Genomic DNA, 13,351 nt, shown 5'->3' with positions numbered 1-13,351 from the left:
TATAGTATATGGATTTCTTTTTATAATATTCAGAGCCTTCTATTCTTTGTATTAGATTTTTGTATACATAAACAATTTTTTAAAAGTGTTAATTAAAATGGTTAATTGATAGTTACTATTTACCTATGCATATTCTTTCTTAGTATTTACTATCCACATGCATATCATGTTATACTAAATCTAAATGTAATGTTCACTGTTATTCACTTATTCACCGGATATTTAACAATATTTTTTTCCTTGCATTTTTTTCTCACGCTTAATTGTCAAGCAACAAGCAATATAAACTTATACAAATTTTGTTTTTTCATTGTTAATCTACTGATGCTAAGGATAATTTGAGTTGAGCTTTTACATTCTTTTGAACATTTTTCATATTTAACTTGCAGGGTCAGTGTCATTGTACAACTTTCCACAATTGTTTGTTCTGTCCTTCTCCCTTTTGTGTAATTTTAGTCAATTGAACTACTCTTTTTAGCTTAAGATTGAACTGAAGTGCTAAGAACTTAGTTAAATAAAAAATTAATTTGGTTTGATGACATTTTGGTGTTTGGTGTTGAATGCATGATTATTAGTTCCACAATCATTGGATACATGATCTTTCATATGTTTTTTTACCATAATATATCATAGTTCCGCATCCACATGTGGATCACACTTTCTATTTACGACTATACGATCGGGACAATGATTGTCTGTCCTCCCACTTTCGGTGCCCTACCGTGCCTTTATGTTTGTGTGGTCACAGTTGCCACATCAATATTTTATATTACCATTTATTTTTGTCTTATTATCTCTATAAAAAAATAATATAAAATATTAACTTGATTTTACCATGATCACATAAAACAGAAGTAAAAAAATAGACAATCCTTGTTCATGCGATCGCAGGGACAAATTTTGGAACAGTGGACCACAAGGACTAATCAATTCGAGTCCAGCTGGCTTAGTGAGTACCAAACGAAGGATATTAATCCAATCAAGTCCCATTCAGTCGAATCGGTCCAGCGCTGCAAATCATATTCATGCCAGTCTATGGCCCACCAAACGCACCCCTCTCTTCTCTCTATCTCTCTCTCTGCGCAATGCCACACCTTTATTGCACATCATCTTCTCTGGTTCTTAGTTATTAATGTTTAATAATTAAGATCTTTTTAATTTTTAGATTTTAATCGTAACTCATAACATTAATGTACATATTTTTGATTTGGTTGGAGCAGAAGCATTTTGCTTAGCTTTACACCTGCCCCAAGTTTCGTTTCTGATACATTTTGCTTTCCGTACAAATTTCTCCAGCAACAAATAATTTTGCTACGTGTACGAATCAGATTTTGGCTACTTGCATGCAGGATGGGGTCTGATCATGGTCGTCAATAATTTGCGAGCTCCCCACAAGCTTTGAACAGTTAGAGATTTAGCGGCAGTCCATGCAAATATACGCGAATCACCTTAAGAGTCTGTTTGTAATTGCTTTTTTAATCTCATGTGAGCATGGGGTGTTTATAAAAAAAAATAAAAAATTGGAGAGGTTAGAGCATCTCTAGCAGGGCCTAACTAAATGAAGTTCTTTGCTATTTTAACTAAAAATTGCAGAAAAAAAAAAATCTATTAAGCTACCTAATTGACTGTCTAAATATATTTAGACAATTTTATTTTTATCTTGAAAAATGGTGAGTTTTAAAATCTCTTATATAAAGCCAGACCCTCATTTTGGGGTCACGGCCTCGACAAAAATAAATAGGACCAGAATGCTCCTCAACCAAAAAAAAATCAAAAGCAACAAAGAAGAATGCATAAAATAATACAAGGGTAATTTTGTAAATTTACTTTTTAATAATTTTGTCATAGGACAAGTGGGTGGGCAATCTGACAGAGGTAGGAGCAATTAAGTATGAACGGTCATTGTTGAATATATCACTGTCAACTCATCTTTGTCAGCTCATCAAAACAGTTATAAAGGATTGGATGATGTAATAGTTAGTTGAAATAGTGAAGTGAGTTCATTGAGTTTAATTCAAAAACTTCATTCATTTATTTCTCACATTTCTCTTCTCTATTTAAAACTTCATTTCTTGATTTTATAATTGTTTATCTCTGATACTTCTCTAATGTAGTTAACACATATCACCAAAATATACGAACATAACATCTTAAGAGGCGTGTAATGTCGATTATAAAAAAAAGTTTTTCGCACGCGGATAATAATGTGATTAAATTAGTTATGAAATGATTGTTTGTTTTGACAAACGATATTATCCACACTATAAGGAGAGGTTGGACTTAACCTCACAATGGACTACCAATATTGTGATTCAATCAATTGTTTATTAAATATTATTTTCTTTATTCTTAATGTAAATTCTATAGAAATCGATTTTATTATGTAAATTCAATTACTTTAATTGGTTTACAAGGGGTTTCTTTGATATAAGATTATTCTTTTATTATGTGAATGATTACTTTCTTCTCCGGGCTTTGGCTAACACGTGGCTGAAACAGTGGGCCTAGATACAAGCTCTCAACTCTCAAGCACTGCAACTTCAATGACTCACATGTATGCAGTCCAAGTTCTCTGAGTGATTACGTTGGAAGTTTGGTGTGAATTTGTTGCCGGAGGTTCTCGCTCATTGTGCCCTTGTGTTAGTCCACACAAATCCAACAAGATTTTTTTTCGCATTGTTTTAGTGAGGATTCTAAAAATTCGTAAATTGTATTTGTTTATCATACATTGTACGATCATTTTTTGTCAAATTTTAAATAAAAATTTTAAATCGTATTCTGTTTTTTAAATAAAAATATTTAAAATAATTTTTAATCGCATGATGTACGATAAACGAACATAATTCACAAATCTCTGAATCCTCACAAAAAGAATTCGACGATGATCCAGATTCCACACAAATAGTCATGATACATAATTAAAATTTTCTCTACCTTCTGAACACAAAAAAAAAAAAAAAAAAAAAAGCCGAGCCCTGTTGCCGTGTAGCACTTGCAATAGGAAAGTCTGCTGAGAAAGTCAGTCATTGTCTTCATCAAATTGAGGTCGAAGAATTAAGGTTTTAGATCTGCGAAGATCCTAACTTAATCAGACTCTCCGAAATTAATCAGAGAAATGGAAGCTCAAGCAAAAGAAGGAGACTCTCTAGAAAAGCGGCCCGGCATCTTCTTCCTTGGTTCCCCCGGCGTCGGCAAACGCTCTCTTATTTCTCGTAATTAATAAAGCTAATGGAAATGATTGAGGCAATAATAATAATTAGACATATAATTAATTTTTCCTATATTTTGTTTGGTATGTCTTAGCTGTATATGCTCATGATTAATTTGTTCGAGGAAAAAACAAATCTCATATTTAATTTGTGTAGTATGATTGTGGTGGGTACGTTAGTACTATAAAATATGATATTTGTCAAAACGGTCTTTTGTCTCTTCCTAATAATTATTGAAAGCGTTGTTAAAAAAAATATTTTTGAAGTTTTAAAAGTATTTAAAGTGTTTTCTACGAGAAGTTAATATGTTTTTTCAAAAAGTATTTTAAGTGTTTTTTTTTTTTAGAATTTACTTGTATTTTTATCAAAAAGCTTTCAGCAATTTTAGAAATACTTCTAAACGATCTCCTATATTAAGATTTGTATTTTTTATCTTGAGTCTTGATATATATATATATATATATATATATATTTTTTATTTATTTATAAATATATATAAAGAAGATGTGTTGTGATCCAAGAAGGTAAGAAATTCTAAGAGAAGATGCAAGTCCTATATACGTTCAAATCACCCCAAAGGAGGATGGAAACTTTTGCACTTCGTATTTGGATAAAATATATAATGCATATCTTTTGATACGCTTATCAGTTCGGGGTGCTAGTGTAACTTTATGCTCCTGATACATTTAATCATCTCATTGATTAATTGTATTTTAATGTTTTATTTCTCTTTTTTTTCTTCCTATTTTTATTGTATTAATTACATTTAAATTTTCATTTTCATTTTATTCATCATAATATATTTTGATTACATTCAGGTATATTAATTCATTTGATGGGGTAACACTGGGGAGACTAAATTTATGGATAATGCTTGAGAGACCAAATTTTTTAAACCAAATTGCAAACCAAATTTTTTAAACTAAATTTATAGACTCTGTGTCACCTCATATTTTGGCACAATATTTTATAATGTTAGCACAAAAATCGATATTAAATTGTGAGATAATAAAGAGTCCATGCGTTTCGCTTTTGAGAGACTCCCCCTAGTGTTTCTCAACTATAAATTTGCATGGTTTGGTGACTCCAATTGCTACCTGTTGTCTGCGTTTGTTTTGGCATTTAATTTCTTCTAAGTGAAGCAAAGTTCAGAGAGAGAGAGAGAGAGAGAGAGAGAGAGAGAGAATAATGGAGATCAGACCGCACGATGAAGATGAAGTGTACAAGGCATCACGGACCGGGAGTGTAGAATCCTTAAACAGGTTGATCAAAAAAGACCCAGACATTCTATGGAGAATATCCTTGCGATGAAAAGGGAAGAATCCCTCTTCACTATGCAGCCATGAATGGAGAAGTTGAGGTGCTGCAGAAGTTGATTGATAAAAATCCTGAGTCCATGTATGTCAAAGTTGAAAACAGATCTAAGGAAACAGTTTTGCACTTGTGTATTATACACAACCAGTTAGAGTGCTTGAAACTGTTGGTTGAAAGAGACGACAGCAATGGCGAGTTCCTCAACTCAAGAGCTGGCTGCTGTGATGGTAGTGTGACCATCCTGCACTTAGCTTTGATGCTAAGGCAAATTAAGGTACGTATATATGGGTTTCTATACTGGATATTCTTAGTTTTTTACTATATTAATTAAATATGTTCATGTGTAAATTTTCTTTTGTTTGTTCCCCTTTATATATAGTTTATGGCATTAATCTCAGTTATTATTAGGGTGCTTTAGATTTTGACTCTTACAATTCATTATTCCTAGATAAAAACTTATCTACATATAAAGGTTCGATAAAAGTCCAAATTTAAAATATGCAGCCACATAGGAACACTATTGACCTACTAATACAATTTATTCACACCCATGCCACTTTTCTAAATCCCTAAATGTATTCCAAATTAAAAGTTGTAGAAAAAGTGAAATAAAATATATAAACTGTTCTATTGCCTTAATTGTATCCACCAAAAATTTACCTTTTTGTGATATATATATATTGCATTAATTGGGAAGTAAACTAATTTGTTCCAATTATTAAAAAAAAAAAAATTATACTAAATCAGATTATATATTTTGAATCAAATAACACTTCTCTAACATGTAGGTAAATTATTTTTCATGTATTGTTACATATATTAGGCACATTTTATTGTTGTATAAATATAGGTATGACATAATAATTTTCAATATAATACATCAAATTATATTTCTTCTTGTTATGGGTAAATTATTCTCCATGTATTAGTGAAAAAAAAAAAAAATTATATTACACATGGGGTATAATTTTTTGTAGGTTAATTATTGGAAATTAATTTATAGGTAGGTAAATTAATTTGTTCCAATTATATAAATATATATATACACACACACACACACACATACACTACACCTAGATTATATATATATATATATATATATATATTTTTTTTTTTTTGAGAAAACCTAGATTATATATTTTGAATCAAATAACATTTTTGTATACATGGTAGGTAAATTATTTTTCATGTATTATTACATATATTAGCCTATTATGGACCTTTTTTTTGGTAAAAATATATAAAGTAATATGTATTTGATTGTTTGTAGGTAAAAGATAAAATCAAAAGCATGATCAAATTCCTAAGTTTATGCAATATTTTGTTGTTGGTATACAATATTTTGCATAATTGGAAATGAACATTTCAAACAGTAGGTAGGTAAATTAATATCGTCTAATTATGTAAATACACACACACACACACACACACACACACACACATATATATATATATATATATATATATATATATATATATATATACACATTTTGAATCAAATAACATTTGTGTACATGGTAGGTAAATTACTTTTTTTATTTTATTTTATGTATTATTACTTATATTAGGTTTTATTTTTTTTTTGTAAATATATATATGTGACATCCCACATCGCCCAGGGGTGTGATCCTTATATATATATTCCCATCCCTACCTAGCACGAGGTCTTTTGGGAGCTCACTAGCTTCGGGTTCCTTTGGAACTCCGAAGTTAAGCGAGTAGCGCGCAAGAGCACTCCCATGATGGGTGACCCACTGAGAAGTTCTCGTGTGAGTTCCCAAAAACAAAATCGTGAGGGTGTGCTGGGGGCCCAAAGTGGACAATATCGTGCTATGGTGGAGTTGGGCTCGGGAAGTGGTCCTGCCCGGACCGGGATATGACAATTTGGTATCAGAGCCTACCCCTGATCGCGTGTGTGCTAACGAGGACGTCGGGCCCTTGAGGGGGGTGGATTGTAACATCCCACATCGCCCAGGGGAGTGATCCTTATATGTATATTCCCATATCTACCTAGCACGAGGCCTTTTGGGAGCTCACTGCCTTCGGGTTCCGTAGGAACTTTGAAGTTAAGCGAGTAACGCATGAGAGCATTCCCAGGATGGGTGACCCATCGGGAAGTTCTTGTGTGAGTTCCCAAAAACAAAACCGTGAGGGCGTGGTCGGGGCCCAAAGCGGACAATATCGTGCTACGGTGGTGGAGCGGGCCCATGAAGTGGTCCCCTTCGGGCGGGGATGTGACATATATATATGAACTTATAATGCCCAGATACATAGAATTAAGCCAACAATTCTCATATTTGATATTAATATGCAATGAATTTTTTAACATTAATGTCTTACTTTTCTTTTTGCAAAATCATTAACTCTCTCCTTATAATCTGCATAGAATTAATTGTGCACATGAAATATGCAATAGGGGTATTTTGGGCATCTAAAATGTAAAATGTGTAAAGTAATATGTAATTAATGTATTCACTTAGGTGGATCCTAGTCACTAGATTTTTTTTTAGTAAAAAAATTATGTCGGGTTTTATATGGAAAAAATTGAATTTAAGGGGTTAAAGTCACATTTTCAGTTATTATTATGAAGTTTTTTGTTTTTTAGTTTTCAACATTTAATGCATTAAGTTTTTTTCGTCTCAATTTAGTACTTAAGTCATAATTAATTCTGAGATATTTTTATACATTCTTTAAAATTTTTGTTAGAATTTACGTTGATGCATCTACGTAGACAATAATTAGACCCCGGCAGAGCCCACCCACGTGAATATTAAAAAAACTAAAATATTAAAAAATTAAAAACTGAGTTATCTGGAATCGCATATGAGGAGGTATTGCAGAGCTCTATCTCCCTCCCTTCGACTGCACATGGGCGGCGGTGGAATGAATCAACTCCCTTTTTGTGCTGCATATGGGTTTCCCTTCCCCAGATCTGCAACCCACTCCCTTCCCTTACCTCCCGCTCAACTGGAATAAAAGAAAGAATCCCGTCCATCTGCATCTCAAGAAGTTGTAGAAGTATTAGAAAGAAAGAATCCCGTCCATCTGCATCTCAAGAAGTTGTAGAAGTATTAGCAGCAGCACCGCTGCCGGTCATCGGTTCGGCGTCTTCCGCCGTCACCAACTCCGAATCCGAAGACAACCCATTGTCGCTGCGGCCTAATCCGGATACTCCAGTTGGCTGGCCAGCCTACGGAAAGTTCAGTCTCGAATGGCTTAGGAACCTCGTGTTTGTTTTTTTATTGGGCATCTAGAAATCTGGACCCGAGCCAAGTGCCCGTGTTTCCCGTAGTGGTTGTCGATAGCTTGGTCGTCTGCCCATCCAAAATCCTCCCCAAAGATGCCAAACGTTGATCAGTTAGGCCTGGAATCTACCGTGGTGGTCGTCGGAGACCTACGTGGACCTCCTTTTTCTTTTAAATGATCTTCACCCTTTTAGGTTTTTAGTATTTTAGTTTTTAAAATTTTTAATTTTTTTAGTTTTTTAAAATTTTTATTTTAATTTCTTAAAACGTTTTAATATCCACGTGCGCCCACATTGACACGTGACATTCATTTATTGTCTATGCAGCTGCAATATCATTAGGAGGTTCTGATGAAAAACTTAATGAATGTATAAAAGTGTTCCAAAATTAATTTTGACTTTAAGTACCAAACTGAGACGTAAAAACTTGATGTATCAAATGTTAAAAACTAAGAAACTTCAAAGTAAGAAACTGAGATTAATCCTAGTTTATATGCGCTTTCCCTTGTTGTTCCCCTTAGGAGCATAATTTCCATCATATTAATGAGAAATTTTTTAGTGTGACCGAAATACGCATAGTACACCACGTGTTTTTATATAAGTGATGATAAATTATATTTTCTAAGTTATTAACTTTTTAACACACTTATTCCACTATTTATATAGTGACATGTGGTGTACCACTCCGTGTTCCAGTCACATTAAAAAATCTCCCCATATTAATGAAGTGTATATATTATTTACAGACTATACGTTACCTGCTTTCCGTTGATACTATAAGAGCAGAAGCAGTTGGTGTGAATGGGATGTCTCTGACCATGTCAGATATCTTAGAGTACAGCAGCGTTGCAAGAGAGGACTTTAGCAGAAGCTTAGAAATTCAACAAATTTTGATGGACGCAGGATTAATCAGAAGAGAAAATAATGAAAATGACAATCCTAACTCAGCTGTTGCCGCTGCCGCTGTTGTTGTATCACCAAATCCAACAAGGGTAGAGAAGAAAAAGAAGCTGCACAAACGAGTAGCACCATCGGAAAAGGGATCAAAGCCAGCAAGGTGGTTCTTGACAAAATTGATGAAATGGTTAAGATATCCGGATGATTGGGTGAAGGACACACGTGTGCTGATGGTTGTGGCTACGGTGATCTCGACCATGACTTTTCAAGCCGTAGTCAACCCTCCTGGTGGTGTATGGGAACATAATGATACAAACACTACCTTTAATAATATAACAGTTTGCAGTGAAGAGAGTGTATGTAGAGTTGGAACTGCAGTGTTCGGCTACGGCAATGATCCCGAGGATTACTTCCGCACTTTCATAGCATTCAATACCATCACGTTCCTTGCTTCTTTGAGTGTCACCCTTTTGCTCGTTGGTGGATTTCCTCTCCACAATCGGTTGTGCACGTGGCTCTTATCGATGTCCATGTGCGTCACTCTCGCATTCTTGGCACTCACCTATCTAATTGTGCTGTACGTGATGGTCCCTAATTACGGTTGTTTGGTTTCATCGAGCTTGTACCGGATATTCTTTATTCTTTGGATTACGTTGCTGGTCATAGGCAGCGCACTTCAGACCATCCGGTTTCTTATGTGGGTGATGAAGCGGTTGCGGCCCATGTACTTCAGGTCAACATCAGGTCTCAAGAACATGGTCACTACTGGCTCCTTTTCACGCAAAGATCCAACGTGTTTTGAAGAGAATGATGTGCCTACAGTTGTGTGATTACTCTGCCGCGGTGTGTTTGCTTGAAACAATAATTATCTGGGTCATACACCCTTTATGCATGTAGCAATTAGGGTTTAGGGTAATGAACTAGGTCAATGACGCTTTCTAGATCCGGGTTGGTAAATCAAGAGTGTTGCTTAGTCTTAGTTATGATAAGTAATCCATCTGCTATGTAAATTACAAGTGTTTGTTGTCTTTAATTTGATGCTGGACGCTAGCTACTTTTTTATTATTATTCATTTATGTCATTTGTTATCACATTAACAAACTAACAACTGTTCTCATTCTCTCTGCTAGTAGTTTGTTATTAGTTAATACAGTATAAATGGCTTCCCCCCCTCTCCCCCACCCCCCCCCCCCCCAAAAACAAAAAAAAAACATAGTATAAATAGCTAAACATTGTCTCAGGATTTGTTTGTAAGTGAGTGCTTTTAAAATGATTAAAAGTGCTTTTAAAGAAAAAATTTTGAGTTCCAAAAGTAATTGAAGTGCTTCATGTGCTTCTTCCAAAAAGCGCTTCATGCGTTTTTCCAAAATTCACTTGCGTTTTTATTAAGGATTAATTTCTAAAACATTTTCATTAAAAACGCCTTCAGTTATTTTAAAAGCACTTACAAACGAACGCTTTCACAAATATTCGCTTTTAAAGGACACTACTCGACTCAACTAACAAGACATTCCTACTCACCTTCCGAAATTAGAATCTTAACATATATAAAATAACTCATTAAAATCACATAAAATAAAGGTAATACACACACGTTAAACTACATATAATTTGTCTATGAATATAAATAACTTCTTACGTGTAACAAGTTCTATGTTAATTTCAATAACTTAGGTTAAAAAGTCGGTTGCAGCCTTGCAGGCTAATTGTTCACAAAAAAGTGGTATTTGAAAGTAACATGGCAAGGAAAGGTCCCCCATTGCACAGTGTAGATTCTAAGCAACCACTAAGGTTAGCCAATTGCTAACGACATGCAGGTAGTCTCTGTGTTGTCGGTTTGGAGAAAATTTTAATTGTGACGAGAATACATATGGTACATCACGTGTTTTAATAGAAGTGGTAGAAAATTTTACTTTTCAAATTATTAACTTTTAGCACATATATTACACCATTTATATAATGACACGCGGTGTACCAATCTGTGTATCAATCACACCGAAAAATCTCTTGTCGGTTTGAGTCTCCTCTCTCTCTCTCTCTGTGGTTAGGTGAAGGGGACAACACAGAAGCTTATGACATGGTGAATTAGGTCATGAAAAACCAACATTAATCCCACCAAAATTTGGATTCAAGTCCAAAAGGTTAACAACTACTGGGCAGTGCGATTTAGCCACTAAAAGTATGAGAGAGGGACATGCAGTCGCTAATCAACTTTTAAGCATCCCATAACTTCGCACGCATCAAGATCTTATGATTCTTCACTTTCTTTATGTTTTGCTTTTGGCTTCCCAATATCACATGGGAAAGTGATGGTCCCCTCTCTTTGTACATTCCTCTCCTGCAATTATGTCGGTTGGAGATCTGGTGCCATCACCCTCTACATCGGGTAAGACACTCGCATGAAATGAGGATGCTAAGATATTGATGTCCCAAATTCGTCACGTAATGGTTTATTTCATATAAGTCATTCTTTATTGTTGATTTAAACGATTTAGATTAAAGAATCCCACAAAGAAATGTAGCAATATATTGAAGTTATGTTCTTTGGGTCACTTGATAACTAAGGGTTTATGGTCATCCACCCTTAAATTTGATATTAAGGATTGAGATTAAAACATTAAACGCACATTCATTTATTATCCACCATGAATAACCCAAGGATAACTAACCATACATTCTTTTTAATCACTTGAGGACCTATTCAACATTTCTACAATAAGTGATGCCATGGAGATCATATTTTGCAGACAATATCTAAAGTCCACAATACAAGTAAGTCTACCTCTACTTGAGAAATGATTTTGATGTGTTCTATAAAATATAGTTTTCTTAGCATTTTCCTTCTAGACTACATCAATGCTTAATAGAATCTTTACTCTATAGAGTTAGGTAGGGGGCAACCAAAATGGAACCTACCAAGACTTGTTTGATTTGATCACTTTTATCTATTAAAAAAGCCACATTCAACTGCAAATCCCATTGACTCATTTATCATATAGAGTGGCATTCATAACTCATAAATCATCACTAAAACTTTGACTAAAAGAATGATGAACTTCATGATTGGCAATTGATGAGTATATAGCAGAAAACATCTTCAACTTTCCTCACATAAAAGACAGTTAAGGAGAGAAAAAGAAAAAAGACAAAATAAATGGTGTCAAATTAGGGTTTAGATTGAACCTTGTTTGTGAGACATATGGGAAGCAAATTAAGGTTGTTTTTGCAGAGGGATTAATGGAGGTGAGGAGAGAGAAAAATGGGATAAATTTTCTCTCAGATTCTCCTCCTCATGATTTTTTTCATCATATCTTTTCTCCTATCATTACACAATGCAGAGGAGGACTACTTGAATGTTCATGGCCTACAACACCACCTGCATTTCATGGAGGACAATGCCAAGGCTCCCCAAAACCTACATAATCACAAAGGTTCCAGGGAATATGAAGTGAATGCAGCTTCAGTTGTCGAAAATTTCAGAGCTTTACTTGGTTTGAACAGCTTCCACAAGCGAACGCCGTCGGTTGGTGACAGTAGAAACGTTTCTCCTTCTCCTTCTCCAATTCCCTACTTCGAGGAGGACGCTCCTAGTCCAGCTCCTGCTCCTGCTCCGGCGCCTCACATCCACGCGGGTTCGCATCGTCTGCATCGCTTGCGCTCGATCCCAAAGCCTCAAAACATTCACAGAGAAGATAGAGGGGGAATCACGAGGATACTTGTGGCTGTTCTTGTTTCTACAGGAGCTGCAGTTGTTATCTGTGTGTTCGGAATTATTTGGTATTGCAAAAAGCACAGAAAGCATAAGAAGAAACCCACGAGAGTGATTTCAATTGTCGGCAAAAAGGGAGGAGCTAAATCAGCCAGCAAGGTGAGGTTAAATCGTGCCACTACTACTACTGGTCTCATTTATCTTGAATCGTTAGCGATGGATTTAGAGCAGCAACATCAGTAGATTTCTTGTTCCAAAGAAACTTGTGAAACTGTAATTCATCACAGAATCATACATTGCTTGAGAGGGAAGGAACAAATCAAGAAATGATAAAATCGGAATTCAATGATGCTAGTAGTAGTTCTTCCACTAGGGAAATTATGTCCATTCATGAGGATATGATTGCAGAGTCAGTGAAATATGACTCTGATTGTGCTAATTCCTCAACCGGTGACAAAATTACTCTCGTTAATTCTTATTCTTCCGATGATGAATCTATCCACTCTTTCGGAGATTCGAATTCATCAAATGTCCGCCTTTCGAATGCTTCAGCTGGTAGCCTAGATGAGTCATCAGACATTCTCTCCACAAATGTGTCAAATATAGAACCAACCAACAACCCTAAACCAAACATCAATTCCGGCTCTTGAATTGCAGTCTCCGAGAAATGGAGAGCGGCGGAGCGCGAAATTCTGAACGCACCGCGATCTTCCAATTGCGAAAGAATGTCACTTTCCCCTCCAGCACCACCTCCTCCACCCCCACCACCAATCAAACACTTCCCTCATTTCCATTCTTCTCCTAGTTCAGCTAGAATTGCATCTAAAGCCTTCTACATTCCGAAATCTGTCACCGCCAAGAAAATCAGATTCTTCTTGTGAATCAAACCAAACCCAAGAAGGGGGATTTTCTGCTTCGCCTCAAAACTCCTCTAGGGCTTCAAAACATATATACTTACCTATATATATTCTTGTTTAA

The 13,351-nt window shown here is 35.1% G+C and overlaps 1 protein-coding gene and 1 pseudogene across 1 annotated transcript; both read left to right on the top strand.

Annotated features, from left to right (window-relative positions):
* The first annotated feature begins 4,269 nt into the window (after positions 1-4,269).
* LOC137744169 (uncharacterized) lies at positions 4,270-9,755 on the top strand. The gene is made up of 2 exons (XM_088681452.1): positions 4,270-4,797; positions 8,514-9,755. The coding sequence occupies exons 1-2, from the start codon at positions 4,552-4,554 to the stop codon at positions 9,492-9,494; spliced, it is 1,227 nt and encodes a 408-aa protein (XP_088537578.1). The 5' UTR covers positions 4,270-4,551; the 3' UTR covers positions 9,495-9,755.
* Positions 9,756-11,923: 2,168 nt separating this feature from the next.
* Positions 11,924-13,351, top strand: LOC148692170 (uncharacterized; annotated as a pseudogene).

The sequence above is a fragment of the Pyrus communis genome, chromosome 12 (genome assembly GCF_041283825.1).
Source record: "Pyrus communis isolate YQ-2024b chromosome 12, ASM4128382v1, whole genome shotgun sequence".
In the NCBI taxonomy this organism is placed as follows: Eukaryota; Viridiplantae; Streptophyta; class Magnoliopsida; order Rosales; family Rosaceae; genus Pyrus; species Pyrus communis.
This window is presented reverse-complemented; position numbering and strand designations above follow the sequence as displayed.